Here is a 24955-nt window from a genome sequence, read left to right as displayed (position 1 = left end):
AGTTGCTGAACAAATCTCTACTTCAGATGCCTGGCTTAGACTTTTGTGACTTTTTGAGACTGTTTTATAGGCATCTGATGTGTACTCTCAATTTCTGATGTACCTGTTATTTTTCTTTCGGTGTTCCTTTTTATCCTCATAACATCTTCAAATAAAGATAGGCTGTCTCTCTCACTGGAAATGCAACTGCCATGGCTGGATTTGCTGTATGGGACCAGCCAAGGTGCTAAGCTTAGGTCACTTACTTCACCCTTGTCTCATGTATCTGATCTGCATGCCAACACCTGATCTGTTCTTAAGGCTGTGTCATTCACACTGAAATGTTGGTATCTGCTCTGAATGCACACACTGATACGTAGCAGAAAATGCGAGATTACCTCTGAAAACTTCCTACTGTTTTACCTTTTTAATCTACTAGATAAATGCACTAGATTAATACAAGTTCAAGAGCCTCATTAGTTTGGTTCACACTCCTGTGATTCAACTTAACCCAGTCAAGTTGTCACTGTTTTATTATTATTATTATTATTTATGTTTATTACAGTAACGCATAATGAAATGATTCATCATGAAGCAGAGGCTCACTGGTCAAGACATCATGGCAATGCTCTGTCAGTGCTCAGTGAAAAAGCAGAAACAGCTTGAATAAAAAGAAATGGTGGAAAAATCACATTGTTATCACAGACCAGATTTCTTTCAGATACAAAAGTTGGGATGTGGCTTTAATTAAAAGGAAATAAGCAGAGTATTAGAAAATGTGAAAATGAAAGTCAGTGCCAGTAGGCAACAGGGGGGCAGAGCGAGTACAAAGTAGGTAGCAGGAGAAAAGAAACACCTAAAATAGAGGTGATAAATGAGAGAAGTAAAACATCACACCGGTCCAGTGCAGAAGCTCAAACAATAACAAAAATATTTCTGTAAGTTTTCTGTTAAAGCTGTGTTTCCGTTGCTTGGCATATCTGGGTGAGTCTTTGTGATGTTGCTAATGGACCATGGTTAATGAGAAGAAGTCAGAGAGAAAAGTCAGGTTGCCACTTTGTTTCATAAAGCAAGGTCTCTTGATGCATTTAGGGTGATATTATGTCTGTGCTGCATGCGGAGTGCAGTCATGATGCTGTTAAAGTACATTTCAGTATTAAAAAAATATATATATAATAATAATACAAAACAAGATACCTGCAGAAAGCATAGATGACCAGGAAATTACCCAGAGTTCCTGTGATCCCCACGATAAGAATGACTGTTCCAATTGTATAATGGGCATGGTCTGGGACGTCCACCGTAGGAAAAGCACCACGAACATCTTTCACTGTCATCTTCTACAGAGCAAACAAGAAGTCATGGGTAGATTGTCAGACTTTGGTGAATAAGCTGGTGTGTCCTAGTCTAGTATAGGAATTGATCAAGAGTGTGAAATGCCAGCAAGCAAAAAGAATCAGAATAAGCTAATTACTTTCAAATTACATTTACAGTTGATCATCTTTGGGAGCCACATATACACCATCAGGAGCACACAGGTCAAACAGTGTTCTATGCTTTTACTGTGGATTTAGAATTTTAATGAAGAAAAGCAATTTATTCCCTCCCAAAAGAAAAGGAAGGATATAGAAGAGAACAAGAGCTACAAAGGGACCTTTTTTATTGCATCTGACATCAATAATTCAGTACCTAACAAGAGTATTTTCTGTGGTTTTCATTTCATTAAAATTTCTGTACCCATGAAACGTGATTTCTGTTGTCCTCTGACAACAGTGACTTCTCTAATGAAATAGAAGTGATGGATAAACTTCTACTGATAAACACGCATTTAATCCTTTAGTAATATGGGTATTTCATTTCTCTCACCAAATAACCAACACATTGCTAGCTGCCCTCAAGGTTTATTTACTACAAGCCTGTTAGCACTGAACAGCAGTCTGGTGGAAACTAAATTAAAGATTGGAAAGCTCTAAGCAGGAAAACTTTCTGGTTTGCATCTTGTTTACATGTCAGTTTTATTTTCACTCTGGACTGAGTGAAGGTATTTTGCTTTTTGTGATAATTGTGGTAAAGCACTTGATGAAAGCGTGTGGATCTTATCTACTAATGACTTGTGGCAAAACTCACTAGGTAAGTCTGGAGACTGCAGCATTTCAAATAATAATTTAGAACATTTTCTTAGTAAGTGTCAGGAGGTACAAACACTTCTTAAACCAAATGACCCCATCTTAGTAATGAGGCAAACAAGAAGCCAGGAAGCAGGATCACCTAACAAAAATGTTAGAGGACATGCAAACTGTCACTGTTCTGCTGCCTTTTCTCATGAAGTCAGGCAAGGAGATTTAAACACACACCTCTGTGCAGCTGCCGCTGTCCTAAACGTGCTTTGGCACCAGCTTCAATCAGTTAATGTAGTCATGACAAACACAAAGTCCTATCCTCATTCATCCACACAGATAGATCCTGTCTATTCTTCATTGCTGGGTTTTTCTCATCATGGGTGGCACTCGCTCTGGAATGGCATGCCATGGCCACCACTCGTAATTCAAGTCTGTCAGCTGCAGCCATGGCATTCCTCAGCTACTGAGCTACAGGAATCATACCATGTCATGAAAGCCCAGCAGATATTTTGAATAGTTTATATTTTTCCTACTGTGAATATCGTCAGCCTGGCTATGGCCTAGGCTCCAGGGCAAGGGATCAAAGTCTGTGACGGTACTGAGCATAAATAATGCTATGAGGCTGGATGTGTTCTCTCTCAGAACAAGTACTGGGAGGTGGTGTTACAGCTATTGTATTCAGTTATTCCTTCCCAGGAAGAGGAAGGTTGCTGGTAGGAAGGAGGAAAGCAGTGGATGTAGGTATGAAATTCTCACTTTATGCTCCAATTGTGTCAACTGCTGGCATTCACTGCTAGAATGCCTTCGACAGCACCCCAGTTATCAAAGAACCTCAGTATTTCCAGACAATAAAGGCAGACATTACTTATAAATAGATCTCTGAGATGGGATTGAAATTATAAGAGAGTTTGCATTTAAAACCAATGTGCCAGTAGCAAGAGCTAAACCCCAGGAGAGTCTGAAATGGTACAAAAGATTGTCTTTGACTGTGAGCTGGAGATCTGCCCGTGGCAATCCTCAACAAGAGGAATGCACTCCCTGAGTTTCTTTATTAGCAGGGATGAAATGCTGGACAAATAGTCTCATCTTAGAGACTGAAAATGTAGCTCTGGCTGTTACTATAATTGGAGCAAAATGTTATGATTGCATTAAGTCTGATATACTAACTGAAAGACAGTATCATGATGTTTTTTTGTTCAGGTTCATTCAGCAAGCATAAGTTGGCCTCACATCATAAAAATCAGTGGGCATCTTGCCCATGTAGAAATTGCTTTACTTAACACGCTGTCAGTAAAGTAACACAAAATCCCATACGAATAGCAAGTGGAGTGGGAGAGTTTGAGATAAAACTGTTTTAATTAAATTAGACCAGGTGTTCTTTGGTTTGGATTTATTTATTTTTTATTTCTGTAGCCTTACGGATAGAACATCTTTAAACTGCTGCTCTGCAGACAGTGAATCATGATTATTAATGTAATGGAGATTTCTGACATTTTCCTCCATAGTATCCATTTAATCAGAACTGGATCAAGGTAAGAGAAATGAAGCAACTAAAGGAGCTTGTTCTGGCTACAAAGAGCAGATTTAAAATGGCTTTAATTTAAATTAAACTTGTGGGGGACTAAGGACAAGAAAAAAATTTTAAGGATAGATATGGATAGAGAAATAAAAATAGTGGAAAAGGTTATTTAGTAGAAGACACCAAAACTACTTATTCTGGAATGAAACAGGTTTAGAGACAATAAAAATGTCAAATGTGAAAATTGTAAATGTGCAATATTTGTAATCGAGCATTGGTAGGACATAATACTAAATAGAAGGAGAAAGAAAGGGATTGGCAAAGATGAATAAATTGCATAAGCAAGGTTCTAGCTGACCCCAAAGACATTAGATCAGACCTAACACTTCAAATTCATCACTGAGTTGCACACATGCCACCTTCCTTATTAGAAGATGAAAACACTTGCCTGTCTCAGTCATCTCTAGGTCTTACGAGGGGAAAAAGGTATTGCTTGAGGAAATCAGGACAGCAGCTTAATCAAGAAATCAGACAATTCTCAAAGCTTTTCTCTGATTAGCCTTGTTTAGTCTGTCATCTGTTGTCACCCCACGGTTTTAGTACTTAGGTGGCACAAGAGAATTAAAGTCGCACTTCTGAAATCTGTGCCATGGCAATTGTCCTTTGAGAATGCTCTGTCTGAACAGCTATTTCAATTGCATTGGCATCACAGAACATGATTACTTTGCCAGTTCTTCTGTTCAACCTGCTTTCTATGTGTGCTTATGTAGCAGAAATGCTAAGTCACGACTTGAAACAGTGATTGAGCATCTGGTGGGAAAGCAGGGCCAACCCAGGGGAGCTCAGGTGCATGTAATGCAGCTGAGTGACTGGAAGGGGTGAAGCCAGGATCCACCCCTTCCCAGGCCTCATTGAAGGGTTGGCAGTGGAGGTGAGGGCATCTTGATGGAGATTCCTGTGTGTCTGTGGCCTTCTGAAGGTAAGCAGTTTTTCTTCTTTTGCTTCTGTATCTATGGCTGCTGTATTTGGGCTTCTTCATGTTTGCTGTAGCCTGGGATTGCGCTGCTCTGCTATTATTGCTGTGCTTTGCTTTACATTATAGTGTTTCAGCATTACAACTTAATAATCAAGATTAAAAAAAAAAATGAACAGGCAAAACCAGCACTTCATTTTTTTTTCTATTCCAAGTGATATGAAAACACAGCTTGTTGTAAGTAATGTGGCTCAAAACAGCACCAGATGAGCTAAGGGACAGAACTGGGAACTAAGAAGTTGGGCATTTTACTGTGGTCAGTTAATGCACTACAGCTTTGCTGAGTCATATAATAATGATACTTGTATCTGAGGCTCTGGACCACTGGGTGCCAGTATACCCACAGGCATACTGTGTTGTGGGTGGCTTAGATTGGTATTAATTCTGTAGAAAACAATTCACTGGGAAGCACCAGCTTCCTGATAGTCAATGTAAACATTGTATGCTTCTCAAGCGGGCAAACAAAATGGTTGCTTGAGAAGCTGTGGAAGACATCAAGGGAGTAACAGAAATGTTACACAATCTTTTCACAGTAAGCAGGGTCAGTTTGAGAACGTATCTTAATGCCAAGGATGGCACTGTAGGTCTTCCTTAAGGTAAGGTTTTATAATTTGTTTAGGTATGATGAAAACTGTCCTTTGAAAGAGCTGCAAAATACTTAATCTCTGATAGGCAAGCCTTTTATTATTTATTTACATTATAGTTCAGAAGAATCAAACTATATGTCTGAGAGCATTGTCCAAATGTTTCTTGGGCTCCATCAGTCTTGGTGCCATGACTGCTGCCCTGGGAAGTCTGCATGCATAATGAACAGCAATATGAGAATTCCCTTCCCACTCTTAGCATTTGGTTTGTATCCTAAAACAGAGTTATTATCCCTTTGAAAAGATAATCTTAATGGAGGATATTTTTATCCCTCATATATAGGTGTAATCCTTTTCTAAATCCTACTCTGTCATTTGCCTTAAGAGTCAGTGGCAGCAAGTTACAAAGGTTGCTGCACATCAGTGTATTTTCTTCCATCATGCTGAAGTGTATCCCTGTGGAAGCACTAGAAGAAGAGGGAAACAACTACATTTAATGCGCTCTTCCTTCTTGAAATGTTTAATGTTCTCCCTAAAAGAAAACTTGCCTATTGCCTATAACAAAATGGCTAATGAGCACTGGCCATATTGTCAGCTATCATTCAGTAAACTAGAGCCTTAGAAACTTCAGATGCTTTTTGGGAGTTTAGGGGTGTGTTTAATGTTTGAGTAAATATATCTGCATCCTTGCTGTTGTGGCCTTGTCTGTGGAGGCTGCAGCAAGACATGGAACCTCTTCATACTTTCCGCCCCCTGCCAAAACTGATTACAGGGGAAACAAAACCCATTCTGGAGGGCCAATTCAAGGAGCCCAGCCTACTTCTTTAGAGTGAGTGCAGAACACAGCTCGTTCTGCTGAAGCAGAGGAGTAACTATCAGTCAGCCACAGAGAGCGTTAATGTATGGCCGTTTGTGTAGCGTGTCAGGACCATACAAGATGCTGGTCTGAAGAGAGTTGTAACAAAATAAGAAATTTTGCCATCCAGGGCAAAGCTACTGACTCTTTAAGTGTTTTGCCCATGTTAGAAGCAAGTCTAGTCCAAAAATATTTTATGTCTTCTTCTGCTTTATCTTGTGAATGTGTTTATTGTATGCATTTTCCTAAAGTGAAGGTTTTCTAAGTAGTTATTTCAGAGTTGTTTAAACAAACACAACAATACCAGCTCACTTTTGAGTAAGTTTCACTTGAAGACATACCATTTTTTTTAAAGTCCTTGTGCTCTCCCTGCTTGCATGACTTGAAAATATTTTTGTGTAAGTGGAAAAAATGACAACTTGCATAGAATACACTGTACTACTGAGGGAAAGAAAGGAGAAAAAAAACACCCTGTAGTTCTTCAGAGTAAGAACTACACTCTTCACTCTTCTGAGACACCTTGATAACTAAAGTTCTACTAAAGCGAAGAGTGATGATAGTAGGAGCAAGGCCACAGAGTTAAGTACTCATACTAAATAGATTTGGTGTAGCCCACTCCTCACATTCTTCCCAAGGCAAGAGTGTGAAATAATGTTTAGTTCATAGGGAAACAAGAAATCCTCACAGGAGTGTTTTGGAATTTGAATATATTTCAATGTTTGTTCTGATTGATTAATTGATTTTTTTGTTGTTGTTGGTTGATTGTTTCAAAAATTGGGAACAGAAAAGACTTAGACAAGGACATTTTCCAGCTACTCTTGCCTTGACGCCAGATGGATTATATCTAATTCAGTGTAAAACTAGACAAGGAAAAAGAAATAGGAACTGCTATGTTGTTCTTAGGGACTCATCTAGCTTTCACAGTGTAGTCACTGGTTTTGCAGAATGGCTGCTTTAATGGAACAGAGCCCAGTTCTGGGACATAAGTTTTAGCAGTCTCATGTTGACTTTGATAATGTATCAGGTCTCTTTGTTCTTAATTTTCCTATGAGCATAGGTGATGAAGTTGCTTGTTTATACATTATGGTTTATACAATCAATTGTAATGTTACTCCTTTTGCAGTACAACAAATCATGTACATTGAGAAAATTATCAGAACAGAAATACTGTGATTTCCTAGAGTTTATAGGTACAGTTTTTGTTCTGTCTACCTACCAGAGGCTTCAAATAACTGATAGCACTTATTTTCTTAAGTTTCTTGCTCTGGTTTCTGAGCTTGCTTCTATTGGTGCTTTCTTCTGTGAGACAGACCAAAGAGAAGTGTAATCAATCCCACCTCAATTATGGGTTCAGCAGGGTGACGCCAAATGCTAAGCCCTCTTTCCAGTAGGCAGCAGGGCTTTCCATGGATGATGTTTGTCCTTTTGAGCAATTTGAATAGCAGATTTTGTATCCGGTCTTCCAGATTTAATTTCAACCACAGGCAGCACATGCTGCTTTCAGTCCTGAAACTCTCTTAAACCAATCTTTGTGTGAAATTAAAATGCGGAAGTTTGAAAATACTTGAATAAGGGGGAGGGAGTGGGCAGCTGATTTCCTCTTCCAGCAGAATAAGGACAAAACTCATTTTGAGTTTTTGAGCATGAATCACTCTGTCCCCAGAATCCTTTTCCATTTTGCCATGTGCTCTCCAGTCCCAGTTATCCCTCCCTGCTTTGTTCTGCTATCTTCTTTCATTATGTTATCCATCTAATTCGGTTTGTAAGCTCCTTGGCTCAGGATGCTTCTCTGTTTATTTTCCCGTATTACACAATGCATATCCAGCTTTTATTAAAAATAAACACTCTGCATTTTTACTGTGAAAATAATAAAATATTTACTGTTGCTTCATTATAAATTAGGATCAAGCTGAAACACCTGATCTGACATGCTGTGTATATAAAAACTGGCTTATGTGGGTCATGCCAAAATACCTGGTGTGACCACATCAATATTTTAGGTTGAAATTCAGATTTCAAAGGCTTTAGAAATTGCTTGGATCTTTTTTCTTTTTAACAGACTTTTGTACTAACAGCATGCAATCCAATAGTATATTGGGATACACAACTGAGAAGAGGTTTCTGAACTCTTGCTATTTGGGCTCGTGGTACAGAATATTTTTAGAAAGCCCAAAGAGGTTCTGTCCCGAGAGGTCCTTATAACTGAGCTCCACCTTCACACTTTTAAAGAGAGCTCTTTGGTAAAACTTACCTGGAAAAACCTTCTGAAAACTTTGGTAATAGCAAGTAACAACTCTTCAGCATTTACATAATCACTTTGCACTTACAGACTATTACAGAAACGATGGGGATTTCCATTTTGGATAATTAGATAAGCAAGCGTTGTGTTTGAACTATTAACCAACTGCATAACATGCTCTTTTGATAGTTTATAACATATTCAGCATACTTTTCCATTAGACAATCCTCCCTGTCTTCTGCCCAGATAAAACTGCTGAAGAACACCGCTTCTACAGACTTTTCCACAGTAAATATAGGAGTAAAGAGATCTTAAAGATTTCATTGTGTTCTTCAGTATTGCATTACATCATTAAATCTATGCATGGACTTTAAATGTCTATTCACAGTTCTATAAGCATCAGCTTTGCCAGCAGAACTACTTGCTACAGCTCTTAGTGAGAGGAAGCACTTACTGTTGGGGCTCTAGGAGGCAGGTCCATCAGTGTGTAGGCAATCGCTCCTGAGTCATTCCATGAGTTGAGGGACTCCACAAATTTGGTGCAGATGGAGTCTTCAGAGAGACAAGATATCCCCCTTTGAACGGGCTGGCAATTTGCGCAAATGAAATCTAAGCAATAGCAAAGAAAGCAAAGCTCTCTTCTGATTTTAAGTCAGCCAATTTACCTGTGTGTGTGAGAAGCAGATTGTCAGATTCTCTGTCTGGAATAGTGCAAGATCTAGTGCAGAATTTCTCACCAGAGCTTCAGCTTGCTTTACTCCATCTTCAGATTAGCAAAGGGCAGCAGCGGCAGCTTCCATTTAAATACAGAATCGTGCAGAGTCTGCACATGCCCAGTTTGTTGCTTGTTCCATCCAGATTCATGCTTCACTTCAGTGACAGTATAAAACCGGTGCTCATTTAAAAGTACTGTTATCTTCTTTGACTGTGAAAGAGTTATGTCTAAATTTTAATGATATCTTTACAGTATATCTGAAGAGAAAGAAGGTAAAAGGCTGACTTCACCAGCTCTCTTAAATGTTAGACCTTATTGTGCATTTTCACCATACTGGTGAATTAGGTTTTCGTGCTCTGCATTGGAAGAAGATGTATTTGTACAGTTCTGCTGAAACTGTCTGAACTCAAATAGATTCTGATATTTAACAAAGTGCATGTGTGCACTTCTGTCCTATAGAATTCAGGTCATGGTTGTTTGTTGGTCCCCTTCTAAAAATAAACAGGAAAAAAAAATTAGAATAAAATCCACTGTCATCATCCTTCTCCTCAGTTTAAAATAAACCAATAACACACACAAATGCCTTAGGCAGAGTACAACAAATAACTTTTTCAAGAGTTGTTTGCTTTCATTTTTCATTGTGTTTAGTTAGAGCATACATGAACTGATTCTTATTCACAAAGAACTTCCTTTACATTGCACTGTGTATAGCTACAGGTTACTCTATTTCCAACTGAAGCCCCATTATAGTGGTGAAATTAAGTTTATTCATTAAAAAGCCCTGAAAACTATTCTGGCACACACTGCAGCCTGAGCATCATAGAGTTTAGGCCTTCAGGCCACCATCAGAATTACCCTAATGCAACATATTTGCTTCATTGTAGTTGGTAATAGATGGCGTGAACTATTTCTGGGAAGCCTTTGTGAGAAGGTTGTGATTGTAACAGTGGGAACAGGATTCCCTCTACTCGTATGGACTCCACTTCTTGTGTACCCTTCCTTCAATTCACACTTGCAGTACCTAACCTAAGGGAAAAGGGGTTTCATTTATTTGGATGAACATGTGTCTGTATCGCAGACATATGTGACCTGTAGTGCTGCAGATTTCATTGACAGTCATTTAAGGAAGGCAGAATTTATCTTGTTCAGTGTCCTGATGATACAAATAAGTGTTACCTTCTTAGATTCTGCAGGCTGTTTAACTGAGAGACTTTAAAATTAACTGTCAGCAGATATAGTGTGAGAGGCAGGGTGATTTCTTTGAATATCCCTGTAGTGTTACATGCACCCAAGCCAAGTTTAAACTGGCTTCCACATGGGGCAGAACTGAGCTCAGATGTGACCAACCACTTGACAAGTTTAACTTGGTTGCTGACTGGGAATCTCTGGTCATTTTCTAGGGTAGTCTCTTCCCCTTCTGTACAAATCTCATATCATACCCATGAATATCATTGTGATAGCAGTTGTGATCTTAATAGTATGAACTTCAGAAGAAGTTGACACGAACTCAGAATCACCGTTTCCTTGCTTTGGCTGCTGCAGCAAGCATATAGCACTCTGCAGCTACAAGACAGCAAATAAGGATGTTGGTTTCCTCAAGGGACAGAACTTTCTGGAAGATAATTTACATTTTATTACTATCAAGGTAAGAGTCGTTACAGAAAGCTACAATATGAAATTGGCAAGAGCTTGTACTGATATCAAGAGAATAGAGCAGAAAGTACTTTTTAATGATTGAAGCGTGGAGAAAGGAAGGAAAATGAGGTCTCCTGTTTTGGTGAACTTCATGTTCAAAGAAGTTGGGTAGTGTTATACTCTGCTCTTATCAGTTTGATAAAACAAAATTCAAGGGCAGGCATAAATACTAGATGAGAGATGCTCTGAATCTATTCTAATTTTCTTGCTCAAATCCTCTTACTTTTCTTCTTTATGTCTCAGTTTTGAGCAATTCCAACATTCAGTCTCTTTAGTTGCAGCTTGTACATTATGTTTTCCTTTTAGCTGGGGCACAGATTACTTTTTTTTTTTCCTTATTCCATCTTTATGACAAATCAATGCACTGAAAATTTTTCATTCCCAGCTAGCCTGGAAACATCCACCTCTTTGGCATTTCTAGAGCGGACCATTATATGTTTGGCAGAGTAATCAGGTCATGGAGTAAACATTCCTTTGTCAAGTAAATCAAATGTTATAGAAACATTGTCTTCTCGCTTCATTAGATTTAGCTTCATTGTACATGCCTTTCCAGACAAATGAATTTGATTAGTTCATTAGCTGCTGAGACTGTATTATGAAAAAATATGCAGTACAAAGAAAAGTTTCTGCCTGTAAGATATGGACACTAGTCCAAAGTGAGCTCTTGATTTCATGTCCTTCCTTCACCTGCAGGGGCCTGCTTTGGTGAATGCTAAGCATTAGAAGGTTAGGTGAAATCATTTTTGAAAATCCAACCTTAACACTAAGGTCAATGCCAATGGAAATGTCCTCATATGGTTAGTATTCTGGTCTGGTGTTGTAGCCATTTGCTAGAAGCAATTCAGTTAACCTCTTCCATACTTGATGCCTCAGTTTCCTTGGAAGGAGAGCAATCACATCCTAGAACTGCACAAGGTGTGAAGTATGAGGGATCTCATTCTCTGTAACTAAGGCTTGCTAACTGTGGCAAAGACATACGAAAACAAATAATCCACAAAACCTTTTATTTCAGATTTTTGTCTGTTTTATGTGTAGAATTAAGCCAGAGAGAGCAATTCGAAGTAATTTAGTGAGCAATAATTGTTTTCTTTATAGGTATGGCTATTCTACTTAAAGTTATCAGAACTGTAGACTTACGGATATGGAGGGAGAACTTTGCCCTTTGCCTTTCCCCTCTTTGTTCTCCAACAGAAGTCTGTTCTTTCCTTGCAAAGCGAAATGGAGAAAATGTATCAGTTAATGACTCCTGGTATTTTCTAAAGCCACTCTGCACATCTTAAATTTTTCAAGCACTTCCTCCGCAGTCCTGTGTGAATCGCAGCGGAAGCCCACTTGGCTGATGGCCCGGGTCTGAATTGCCATGCAGAGTCGGTTCTAAAGAAAACAAAACTTGCCAGAATTCCTCTCTCTGAATTCTGTCACACTGTGGTATGGTGAGAACATCCTTCCCAGTTTCAAAGCTCTTTCAACTGCACCTCTTGCTACTAGTAATTAACTCCTGTTCATAGCTTTTTATACGACGCAGACAGAAATAGCACAAAGACTCTGAGGTCCTACCATGAAATTGAGAAAATTGCCTAATAGGACAAAGGAAAGATAATTCATGGGTCAAGCTTAATGAAGTCCAGATGAGTACAGGATTTCTTTCACAACCAATGAAAGGGAACGGTTTCCTCCTCTGTGGCTGGGAGCTGTGTGGAATTAAATTTTTGTTTGTCTGCAGGAATTCAGAGTGGAGTGGAGGAAAGGGGAACCTGATGCTTAGAAAATGAACAGGTTGCTGTTAGAAAGGGCCAGGAGAGTTGGAAGACCAGGGCTGTCTATGGTCAGCCAGGCATTAAATCCCTGGGATATGTTTGCACAAAATCACGTGGACTTCCTTAAACTTTCCTCATCCAAACTCGGGATGAAGGAACAGGAACAGATCGTTCAATGAAGGGTAAAGTGAACTCTCACACTTCGAGTATGGGTACGGTTCTGGAATTTGAGATATCATACACTAAGAAGGGACAGAACATGGAAATTGGGCATTTATAAGGCTTACTAACAAGTTATATGATTTTTATTTTTTTTACCCCCTGTTACAATGGGGGAAAACTAGTGATGATGCCTGTATAAAAACATTCTGGGGATAACAGTGCTAAGCTTGATTTCATCTCACTAGTGGAAAATTTAGATGATGGTATGAGAAGAGCATCAAATTTCTTTTTGCTTTGTAGAACTGCTATTTGCCATCTCTCCAGAGGCTTTTTCTCAGATTCAAAAAAAGAAAATAAAAAAAAAAAAGAAACCCAGAGAAAGAAACAAAACAGCTGCTTTTTAATGAACCAAGTACTGTTTTCTTATCCTCAATTAAAAGATCCACCTCATCCTCCTCAGCAGCTGACTGGGAAGCTTAATTGTGCTCTGCTTACTCTGTAAACATGCTGCATCCTCCTGCAAGTGGTAGGATAGAGAAAGGAATTAGTGACTTTTCACATGAGAACCTACCCATTTTCAGCATCTGCTGTTCAAAAGGCACTACTATGCTATATGGCTTAGTAGGAAAGTACTGGTGATAGGTGGGCTGTTGAACTAGGCAGTCTCGGAGGTCTTTTCCAACCTTGATGGCTCTGCGATTCTGTAAGACTCTGTTCCTCACAGCCTTCCTTCTACAGTCCCATCTCTATTAGATTTGTTAATTCTGAGTATCTGCTATAGTAGCACTCTTCAGGGGTGGTAACTTCGGAAAATAATGGTTCTCAGAAGCATTGTCAGAGGCCTGCTTTTGTGCCAGTACCTACAACAAGCTTACCTGCTTAAATAGGTGGATGAAAAATAAATTGTTTTATGAAGATTTTTCACTCCCCTTATTTTCGTCTTTTAACAGCTAAGACCTGACAAGTGGGAATTCTTCCACTTCCTAGCTATTCCTAAATGGTGTATTGCCCTGCTGGTATCCCATATAACCGTGCAGTCAGAGAACTGTCTTTTATATACATCTCTTTTATGCTGTATTAATCATAGGAATTAAATTTAGATGTTCGTGCCTGGAGTAACTTGGCAAGGGGCAAGAACATTCTTTGTAAATAAAACTGTTAAACTGAGTACAAAATTCTGTGTGGCCGTTTATGGGAGTGTGCTTTTGGGACTACCCAAAAAATCAATAGACTAAATAGAAAATATTAAATCAATGCAGTTTCTGCTCAGCTGTGGAAGCGAATATAATTCAACTCATGGTTAGTTTTGATTTTATAGGGTAGCGAAGATCTGTGGTGAACAGCAAGAACAGGAACCACAGGGAACAGCCAACAAATGTGGAGCATTTCAGCCCCACAGCAGGAAAGTAAGAATACAGGGTGAGCTGAGCACAGAAGGACCAGCCTTGAAGAGGCAGTGTAGAAGAGTCCATTCAAATACAGTGTTTTGCTAGATCTTAGCAAAGAAAACCCTCTGTTCTATGGAGTTGAAAAGATTCTGTCAGTGTTCTCTAGTTTGAATTTAGATCTGTGACGCAGCATTAGACTGCCTCTCTATGGCAAGACACCCTCCAGCAGCTACTCTGCCTTAGTTTCCCCAGCAGTGTTTCCAGCTTACTGTAGTGTCTTATGGCTCCCGTGTCAGGTAGCTTGGAAAGGTCTACCCAACTCTGTCCCTCTTGTCCTTCCTCAGAGTCTGAATACAAAAGTCATCATGCACAGTACTCTCCAACACAGCCAAGTTCAATCTGCAGTGCCTCCAAAGCAGCTTGGTCATTTGTTCTATGGGCTGAACTTTCAAGTTCATCCCTCTCTCCTGCAAAGCCTACCCTTCTCCAGGGAACTCTGGTTAGACAAGCTTATCTCAAATAACTTCACTTGGTAGCTTCCTATTTCCAGTGGCTGAGTTCTCACCTTTCCAGCCCTTCTCACATGTGAGAAAGGAAGCAGATCATACTACTCCAGGCAGGGGAAAAAATCCTATCTAAAAATTGATTAAAATGGTGAATTGGTAGCATTTACTCTTGAAATTACTAAAGCCTATCACGATGGGCCATGTGGGGGAGTTGCACAAGTGCCTTGACAGGTAACACACAGGGATGGAGACAGCCACATCCCTGATGGAAAGACTAAATGAAGAAGAACACTGAGAAGCAATTTGTACCTACACACAGCAATCAAAGTTAAAACCCTGGGGTTTGCGAAATAATAGCTCATGACAACTGGAGGGTAAAAAAAAAAAAGTGGTCGCATCTGGTGTTAAAGAATTATAATCTTTATCCACAAATAATATCACTATTATCTTCAAACAATCCACAGAGAATACGCTTACTACCCTAATGGCTATGCAGCTATGTCAGGTGTCCCTGTGCAAGAAATCCTGTCCTTTCTAGAAGTATCATCAGTGATTATGTTTAAAAAAAAATCAAGAAAAATTGAAAAACAAGACCTGATTGCCAATCCACTGCTGAGAGAAAATTATATTACTACTAATAAGCAGACAGCTTTATCACCAACTGCAACTTAAGTTTCAGGAGCTTACTGCAATAGCAGGTGCCCTGTAATTTGCTGTTTTAACCTGCACTGCGCCCGGTGCTGTCAGGAATCTGGGCAGGATGAATAGGAGGAAACTAACAACTCAGTAACATCACTGAATTTTCAAGAATACTCTGTTTGAATTGTTTCTGAAAATAGCCAGAGTGCAGATTAAAAATACAGAAAATTCTTAGGCTGAATTCCTCGTATATTTCAGTGACAGGTGTTCTGCAGGAGACAAAATGGCCAACTGTTACTGAGGCAGGAAATTACTACAGCAGTGATCAGGGTTTGGCAGAACTCTGCCATGACCGCTGAGAACAGAGATGTTACGATGAGTTTCTCCCTGCCACAATGTGAAACCTCTCACATGGACTCAAAACTAAATAGACCTAGTGCTTAAGGTGGGAGAGTATCCACTGCAGCTCTGTATGTACAGCAATGTAAAGCTATATGCCCGTTCCTCTATAAACTGACAGTAGGGTTACCATTTAGCCTGTCATCACCTTGGACTTTGATCCCTACGTATTCGTGTGACACCTCTATATTATGCTACTTCTTTGTATAACTTGATGCAATATGGACTGTATTAGTATCTTCTCTGCTAAATTCCTCATCTATATCCTCACTGACTTCTGTTTCAGTTGCTATGACATCCTTTCCCTCTGACCTTGATTAATGGAATGTAACAGACAATTATCACGAGGATGCAGGCAGGATGCAAGTGTGTCAATGTGACTGTACAGCCTATTAGCAACACTGTGGCTACATCCCACCCAGTTTGAGCCCTTTTTGTCTTGACCCTGTCCCAGCTCATTGCTTTGACTGTTATTAACGTGTGTCCCCTTCTGTTACTCCCCCTTTCCTTTTAATTCAGGTACATCCTGCTGGTCTTCTTGTCCAAGGGCCTTGACGGGTTACCTATCTCCAACTTACCTGTCATCTTACAGACAGCTTTGGCGTTCCAGCTCTCACACCCTGTCAGCCAGTGTTGCTCACTTCCATTGTTCACTGAACACAACTTCCAACATGCATGATTTGCTTGTCTTCATGCAGTTCCTCATGCTGGTAGCAGAGGCAACAAAAGACATTGACAATAGCTGGGCTGTAGGCACAAGGAGCGTGTTGACCTACATTGTCTTATTGTTACCTTCTACTTCCAACACGCCTTCACTTCTCCTCCCTTTATACTTGGATAATAAGTTTTTTGGAGGAGAGACTTTTCACTCTGTGCTGGTTTAATGCTTTGACTTGGCTAGCATTTCTAGGCGTGACAGCAATGCAAATGGTGATATGGTGGGTTTCAGTTCTTTGGTAGTGTCAGAAATCTCCTCTTGTATACTCTGCTTTTTTTTTTTTTTTTTTTTGCTGATCAGTTGCTGAGTAGTACAGTATGGCCACAATAGACGGTCAACTGAAACTCATGGTTTTGTTTTAATACGAATGTAGTTTTGTTTTTGGGGTTGTTTTGTCGGAAGATTGTTTGCAAGGTTTTATAAGCAAAACAGAAAGCCTTCTGAATAAATAAATGTTTAAAAAGTAAACGTGAGAGTTAAAATGATGGAATACACTGGCACTGATCCTCACGAAGACAAACTATCATTTCTCATTTTGCTCTACTTTTGTAGTTGTGCCTGCTCCATACAAAGCTGTTTTTCTACTCAGTCTTTTTGTTTTCAGATTTAGCAACTTGTGTTGGAGTTACTTTCTTTGATTTCTTTTAAAGTGAGAGAACACAACTGTTTATTTTGCAGCTCAGAGAAACATCCTTTTGTAGCAATCTGAACTAATTACTATCAGCAGACAGCTGCAGTGACCCTAGTGTGCTTTAGTGAAGTGCTGACAGTAAGTCAACAATGATTATGTTGGTTAAACTGTAAGAAGAATAGAAAATAATTTCATGGCAGCTTTCTTAAGTTAGATACCAAAGGAAGTCAAACTTGTTTTTCTGAACATAAATATTTCCTACGTAAGGGGCTGTATACCTTTTGGGACTTGATTCTACGGTTCACCAAAATAGATATTCCGTAGAATGTACTGTAAGTTTCTGTGTCAAATTGCCCTTATAGAATTAAGCTCTTTTGTACTTTTATTGTGGACCAACTCCTCATGTAACACAAAAACAAAATGGCTCTACTAACTCAGCTCTTGCCACTCAAGGATCTGTGATTTCTATTACAGGGCACCGCATAGCTGGTGTCAATTAACCAAGGACAGCTCTCCCATAGGAACTTTTTTGTCACTTTTGTCAGAAGCCAAAGCATGTTTCTTTCCTAGCAGTGCTTGTTACCTGAGACTCTAGAGTGGGAAAACAATAGATTTTATTTCCTTTCCTCTGTTGATTTGAACACTACAGGACCTTGTTCTCCAGAGGAAATTCTTAATGTCTTAACAAGTGATTTGGCTCTGCTGCAACTCCAGTACAACATATGTAGACCAAGAAGAACTGCATTTCTTTTCTCCTGGGGATAGTTGGAAATCAAATAGCCAGGTATTCAAACACTAAAGCAAACAAAAACTGAACTAGGATCAATATAAAAAAATAAAAGAAGTAATTTAAAATTAGAATATTCATGTTAGATCATATAAAAGAGTAGCAAGTGCCAGTGGCTCTATAGGGGCCAAGAAGAAGACTGTAATAAATCAGGAGGACAAGAGCAGGATGAGCCAGGCAAACCCAGGGATGGCAGCCAGGATCAGCCAAGGCTCAGGGTTATCAGGCAGGCCCGTGACAGCAGAGCAGGTCTGAGATAAAACTAGGAGTAAAAAGAAGGATCAGTGACAGTATCCAGAGCCAGATCAATGTGGTCAATGACTAAGCATGTGCACAGGTAGGCAGTGGAGGATCAGGTCTAAGCTTAAATGGAGCCTCTTGGGTGGAGGTGGGTGGATGGGATACCAGGTGAGGCTGGTCAGGGCAAGTAAGACCTGTTTATGCAGTTGAGGTACTGACAGACCCTGAGTCTGAAGTTCTTGATAAATTCTTTCTATTAAATTCTTTCTACTAAAATAAATACTTAATAACTGCAGAGATTTTTCTCAGGTACAGGGTGCTTACTATGTTGCACTTAAGTGATACTCACTACCATCTAACATCTGGCCACTTATTTAACATCTTAAATCGGGATTTAGAGTCTTCCAATATTTTGGAAATTCTGAGCAGGAGGTCTTGGGGTATATTTTTATTTTAAATCATCTGTTTCATTACATTAAGAGTAATTGCATCTCTAGTAACATAAAAATCCCAGAATGACGGTTCTGATTCAGTTCCAAGGTCTATTTAATCCCAACATCCAGAGAGACTAAAAGCAGCATGCTAGGAAAGAGTGCAAGAATATGTTGAGATTTCCCTGTAATACTCTTTCAGCTTCCAGTATTATACAACTCCATACATCTGTGCCTCTCACCACATGTTTTTCTGATCTAACTTGAATATTGCGGAGCTTTTGTGGGTTTGTAAAATGAGCCTGTAATGTGAGAAAGAGTGTAGTTTCAGGTTGTCAACACAAAAGTCAAGAAAAAGAAAAGTTGCAGTGTGAACCACGAAGTTACTTTGGCTCACGTCAAATTGGTCTTTAGCACAAAAATCTGAAAGTTCATATGGCCTCCATGGGAAAGCTTTATGTAATTTGAAATGAAGCCATACTAAAAACCACTTTTCACCTCAGCTCAGCAACTCTCTTTGTGGTATGCAAGTGCTTTCCAAAAAGTCACCAGAACCTGCTGAGATCCAAGCTCTCTACCTTCTTTTTTTCTCATTGCTAGAGATCATCCTTCCCAAAATGAAATTTGGACTCAGATCTTAATGAGACATCCATTTTTTTTTTTTAAATGTAAGTTCCAAATAGTCTTATTAAAATCTGATCTTTTTAGGCTTGATGATCAGAATGCTGAGATTCGTAGCACAGAGAAGTGTCTGCAACGGTGGTGTTGAATAAAACCATTAAACTAATGAGTAAGGCAACATTTACTTCTACTATGTTGGAATAATGTCCAATTCCTGCTGTTGCTCAGACTTTTCTTGAGGTAGTTTGATGCTTCTTACCTCCACTCATAACATGACTGCAGTAAAAGGCTCTTCGTGATTCACTGAGCACAGAAAAATAATTGAGAGCAGACTTTAAGAAGAACGTCTTTTTTGCATTCTCTGTTTTTTTTTCACTGTGGCTGAATTCTTAATTTTTATTTTTCTTTTATTCATATGTAAATAAGTCCTCAAACTCTGGAAGAGGTGTTTTACTTAATGATCAGTAGTGAGAGGTCATATTAGAGATCGTTCTGTGAGAAATACTCCCCCACGGGGAGCTGGTTATTTGTTCCGTTTGTGCAAGTATGTTCTGGTGTACCTGAATTTCATCTATACACTTGTGAGATCACTCAGTGCACTTTCCTTTAAGTGGATGTGTAGGCCCCAAGGGTCTTGGATAAAAAAAGTTTAAAAGAGGTACGTTTCATCTTTACTACAGAACAGCAAATACTCCATTTCATACTGATGGTATATTTTGCTGTCTCTCATCGGTCTGGGGTTTTACAAACCAGTATTTTGTTTCAGTTTAGTCTTACAAACTGTATGTGGAATCCAGCAACTGATCTGGATTATTTAAGGTTTCTGTCATTTCTGTATGAACGGCAGTTCAGATGTAGCTAGCAATTTTTATCATTATCTATGAGCCAGGATGAAACCTAGCAGTTTCGCTTGATCATTCTGTCTCTGTACTGTTGAAATGACTTCAAGTATCAGTACTCCTTTTAGTAATTTACATTATAAAATGGAATAATGACTGTGGCATAAGACTCTTTCAAGTGAGGGTGTTGTTTTTTGTTTTTGTTTTTTTTCCCTTAATTATAGATGTTTGAAAAACATGGTGTAAACTCTATGATGTGCTACAGATTGGGCAGGAATTAGTGCCAATAGAAGCCTGTAGCTCATATTTCTAGCTGCCAATGAAAGTGAAAGAAACAGACACCTTTATTTACCACATATGAATAAAAGGTACTATTTTTCCCACCAGATTTTACCTGAACATTTGTCTGACAATGCTTTATCATAAAACCATACTTACCCAATGGCTGTGGAGAATTAGATTTAACTTGTGGAAAGGCATTTGATCATTAAATGCAACCGCTACCAACACAAAGTCATTATCAGAATACCGTATAATGAAAATCTTTTTTTTTTTCTTTCTTTCTTTCCTTTTTTTTTTTTTTTTTTTTTGCTTTAATATGAAAAACAACGTTTTGAGTGCATAGGGGCCATTGATTACTATTAGGAAAGAGTGTAGGAGTGTAGGCATAAAAGCAAGTTTTCCCACTTATTCTACTGGATGTGATTTTTCTGATAAACAAAATCCTTTGCTTCCCTGGAACATCGTCCAGTTCTGGGCTCCCCAGTACAAGATGCTGTACTTAATGCCTTAAATTCTATTTGAACATGAGAATGGTCAAGCATTGGGATGGGTTGCCCAGAGAGTTGCTGGAGTTTCAATCTTTAAAAATGCAGAACTACACAAAATCCTGAGGAAGCTGCTGAAAGCTGCTGCTGCTAGAGAAGGGACTGGACTAGATGATCTCAAGAGGTCCTGTTCAACCTTAGCTATTCTGTGATGCTGACTGTAGGAAGAAAACAGTTCTTTTTTTATTTGCCAGAGGTCTACTAGCCAGAAAAGCACTAGGAACATTGCAGAGGTCTGACATAGATAATGTAAAAACAGCAGTTCTGCAATTTGACAAGCTGAGAACTCAGCTTCAGGAAGAAATAAGTATTCTAATAAGATCAAAATCCGAAAAATCTCGCTCCTGCCCCAAAGAACCTAACCCCAAAAATGAATGCTGGCGTGAAGAATTAACCATGTGGATAGCTATTGAGGCTGTTAATTCTATTCGCACTTTCAGAACAAAGTAATTCAGAATTTCATAGCTTTTAGTTATAAATGTATAAAACTGCAGGCAAGAATGAACGTAAACCAAAATATATTTTTTCCAGCATATTGCCATGTCCATTTGTTGAAATGAAGTATGCGAATAGACAAATTAAATAGGTTCCTTTCTTTGTCCAGACACTTGCCAGTTGTTTTCCTGTTCTGGCACTTGAGAAGTAACAATAGAGGCACCTACTGTTTTTTTGTTTTTTTTTAATAAAAAATGAATTTATTACTATAATTGTTAACAGAAATGTTAAACTCAATTTTCTCTGTCTTACAGAAGTAAGATTTTGCTAAATGAGATAAATGCTCACCAGTAGTAAAATGTAATATGCTGAGTTACAGATAGTTCCTTTATTGCTGCCCAATAGTCTACAGCACTTTCTCTCCTCACCTGTATGTATATGTAGATTTTTACAACTCCCTTAGCAAAACTGATGATTTCAGCTGTGTTATGCTGGCTCAAGAAGATTGTTTTCTGCCCTAGGGAAGTTCTAAGATGTTGAAGAGATATCCATGAAACTTCTGTGTTAGGGCTTTCTTGTCCTTCAGCAAAACAGCCATGTCTGCTCTAATCAATTCCTTGTGCCAGCTGACACAACATGCAGGTGTTCTTGGATGTATGGGTATCCCTTCACTGAATGCACTACAATTATAGCTCAGTATCAACTGAAGATCATTTTCAGACAAAAATGTAGGAGTATCCACATGTGGAGAACTGTATAATTGTTCTTGTGATTATTTATGTGTATATCAGCACTTAAGCTATATTCACTATCAAACTGAAACAGAATTTCAGGCTGGAGGTCTTTCTGAAGCAGAAGGGTTCCTGCAGGCCAAGTGCATGTCATTCTGGCAGCTTGGGTTGCCCAGAACCATCTCCAAGCAGCCCTGGCTGGGGAAGAAGCAGTGATTACCTTCCCAGGTCTCTTATCCTTCTCCATACTATTCCTCCTCTTCAGTATCTAATGATCTTGTCCCACCATAAGAGCATATAAACAAAGAAACAAACAAAACCAAAAATGACACACACCGAGATTGGTTTTTTTCTTTTTTCTTTTTTTTTTTCCAGAAAAGTCATCATAGGTCTTCACTTGTAGAAAAGTTTCTTACTAGTTGAACTGTTCTCTTTCGGAGGTTTAAGGCAGAAACCTTTCTTCATGCAAGGCTGCATTCTACTATCTACTAGTAGAATGCTCTCTAGCGTTCTACTAAACGGTTTTGTTCACAACAGTTGTTTGTCGTGTTTTGCCAGAGGCTCGAACAGCTCACAGCTTTTCCTGAACATAAATTGTTAGTATAAAAGTAGAAGGTACTGAAAAGCTGACACACCTGTCCCTTTTCAACAAATAATGGTAAAGAACATTGTTAGCAATAATGCCAATTTTTCATCTATTTACTGAATTCCAAAGGAAATTTACTGATTTGAAAATGAAATGGTCTCGTGGTAACAGAAGAAATGGTAAATGCTATATTTCAGTTTTTATATACAGAAGTTTTTTGACTGTAACTCAGGCAGTTAATCAGCAAGCCTAGGTAATTTATGTGCGCCATCTTACACTTACTTTGTATTAAAAGGAAAGCAACAGGAAAGGTAATATATTTCACACAGGATAGTGCTTTCTTGGTCTCTGAAGCTGTTGTGGTTAGATTTAAGATTCTCCCTCCACCCTTCCCCGTTCTATTTTAATTTTCTGTTATAGTCAGCAAACTTGAAGTCTTCTGTAAATTAAATAATTGATACCCTTTTAGCATAAAGAACCTCCACGTTGTAAGAAACAATTATGTGCCACGTACTTGATCTGTTTGGGCATTACTTCAGTAAATAACAGGACTAATGTAAATACAGGGGTATTGCATTATGTTGTTTGTAAAAGTTCAGTGCTTTCACTTTTATATTTTCATGTTTTTGCTATGACTTGTTTCAAATGTTTATTTATCAGAATATGATATGTACAGTCTAAAAACAAGAGCTGCTGAACTCCTGGAGCTGAGCAATGAGGTTGGTTAACTTCCAGGGGTTAACCCAGGCTAGGTAGATAGGAGGGACAAAGTGACCTGTGTCATAACCGGCAGTGCAGCTCTGGCATGGTGTGTCATTAGTTAACAAATATGCAGCAGACTGATCGTTTGTCATCAAAGCCTGTAAATTGCCAGCAGTGCTCCTGTTTTTCAACTGTATCTTTGCGTCTCCCATGCATGGTCAAAACCAGTGTACATTTAGCAGGAGTCAGGGAAGACAATTTTGTACTTGAGTTTTACAGAGGTTGGGGACACTGAGGTAAAGATTTCCTACTGTGGAAAAGGACAGTTCACTGCATAGTCTTCAAGAGAGCACCACACTCCAGCACTTACTATTGGAATTTTCCTGAGGCTCTGACTTTCACTGTTGGTTGCTCTCCCTCTTGACATAAGGAAACAAATCAGGTTTGAATGGGAAAACATTCTCATACTTTGGCTTAGCCAGTGAGGAATACAGTGTGTCTGTGAGAAAGTCAGAAATGGTATTTCACGTGACATTTTCTTTGCCTTTGCAGGTGAGCGATAGAAGGAAATAAGACACTTATTTATTGAACTGTTCTCTTTGGTTTGCTAGTAAGTTGACAGCTGGAAGTCTTAAAGCTTAGAGCTTCGTACATTTTTCTATACATGCTTACCTGGGAGTAAATAGATATTTTCCAAGTTAACATTATTTCTGCATTCATATTAATATCAACTATTAGCACTTGTACTTCTCTCTTGAAATCAAAGGCTTGTTCTCATAGGTCTGGGGAATGGAGTTCAAAAGCCTTTAAATTGATTATCTCTGATTTCTTGGTGTGGGAAAGGAAAAAGAAAGGAGAAAATATTCCTGAAGGGAAGTCTGTTTAGTATTTCAATATTCTATTGGATGAGATCCAAGAGTTTTATTCCTAATCACCCGAAGCGCTGCTGGGGCAAGTGTATCTGTGTCTCTGTGCGTGTCTGGAGTGACCACAGTGCTGCTTCCAGCCATTTCCACTCCCACCCCTCTCCCTTTGTCATCTCCTGGCTATCGCTGTCTCCCAGCAGGCTCCAAGGCCTGGGCTGTGTCTTTCCAGAGGTCTGTCAGGTGCCTTTGTTCCCTCCCTTTGTTCTGTGTCCAAAATACCAACCGAGCTTGTCTGAAAGCAGTTTACAAAGGTTCAGCGAACACCAGATGTTTCTTCCCTCTTTTCATTCTTAATTTTAAACATGCCTGCAAGATCCACAGCTTCTAAAATCGGCTTCTTTTCCTTGCTCTTTGTAGAGGAGAGTGTTCATTGTTAACATATTCAGCAGCTCTCCTCAGCAAACTCATGCCATTTAAGTGCTCTGTAATCTTTAAGGAGGAAATAAATAGAGTAATACTGAGAGGGTCCTGGTGGACAACAGGTTGGTCACAAGCCAGCAGCGTGCCCTTGTAGCCAAGAAGGCTGATGGTATCCTGGGGTGCATTAAAAAGAGCATATTATATAATGTGTTCCCATGCCTTTGTTTACATAGGGATACAAAATGTATGCGGTCTAACAAAAACACGAGCTGTAAGACACCTGTAGAACAGCCTGCAGAAAACTGAAGATAGGTGAATTCAGAGGTGCTAATGACTGAAGTGTTCACTGTAGGAAATAATTAACTAGCTATCTAGATGAAAGCTAGGGGAACATACACGTTCTGTAAGTTACTCGTTAAAAAGATAAAAGAAGTGGTGTTTATAGATTCTGGATTCAAGAGATTACAGGGCTGGATTTGGTTGTGCAGGGGCTGGTCACTCTTTGCATGCACTCTGCTGTACTGCTGGGA

At 39.1% G+C, this 24955-nt stretch overlaps 2 protein-coding genes across 12 annotated transcripts in view; one reads left to right on the top strand and one right to left on the bottom strand.

Moving 5' to 3' along the window:
• Positions 1 to 9099, bottom strand: part of OPN4 (opsin 4) — a 28053-nt gene extending 18954 nt beyond the window's left edge. Inside the window, exons 1-3 of one of the 2 annotated variants that reach the window (XM_046942791.1) lie at positions 8996 to 9099; positions 8785 to 8916; positions 1177 to 1319 (exon numbers count right to left, since the gene is read on the bottom strand). In XM_046942791.1, the coding sequence (XP_046798747.1) occupies positions 1177 to 1319; positions 8785 to 8811 (170 nt within the window). In that variant the 5' untranslated portion in view covers positions 8812 to 8916; positions 8996 to 9099. 2 annotated transcript variants of the gene reach the window in all.
• Positions 1 to 24955, top strand: part of WAPL (WAPL cohesin release factor) — a 133258-nt gene that overhangs the window by 30481 nt on the left and 77822 nt on the right. The window lies entirely within an intron of this gene.

Source organism: Gallus gallus, chromosome 6 (genome assembly GCF_016699485.2).
Source record: "Gallus gallus isolate bGalGal1 chromosome 6, bGalGal1.mat.broiler.GRCg7b, whole genome shotgun sequence".
Classification (NCBI taxonomy): Eukaryota; Metazoa; Chordata; class Aves; order Galliformes; family Phasianidae; genus Gallus; species Gallus gallus.
This window is presented reverse-complemented; position numbering and strand designations above follow the sequence as displayed.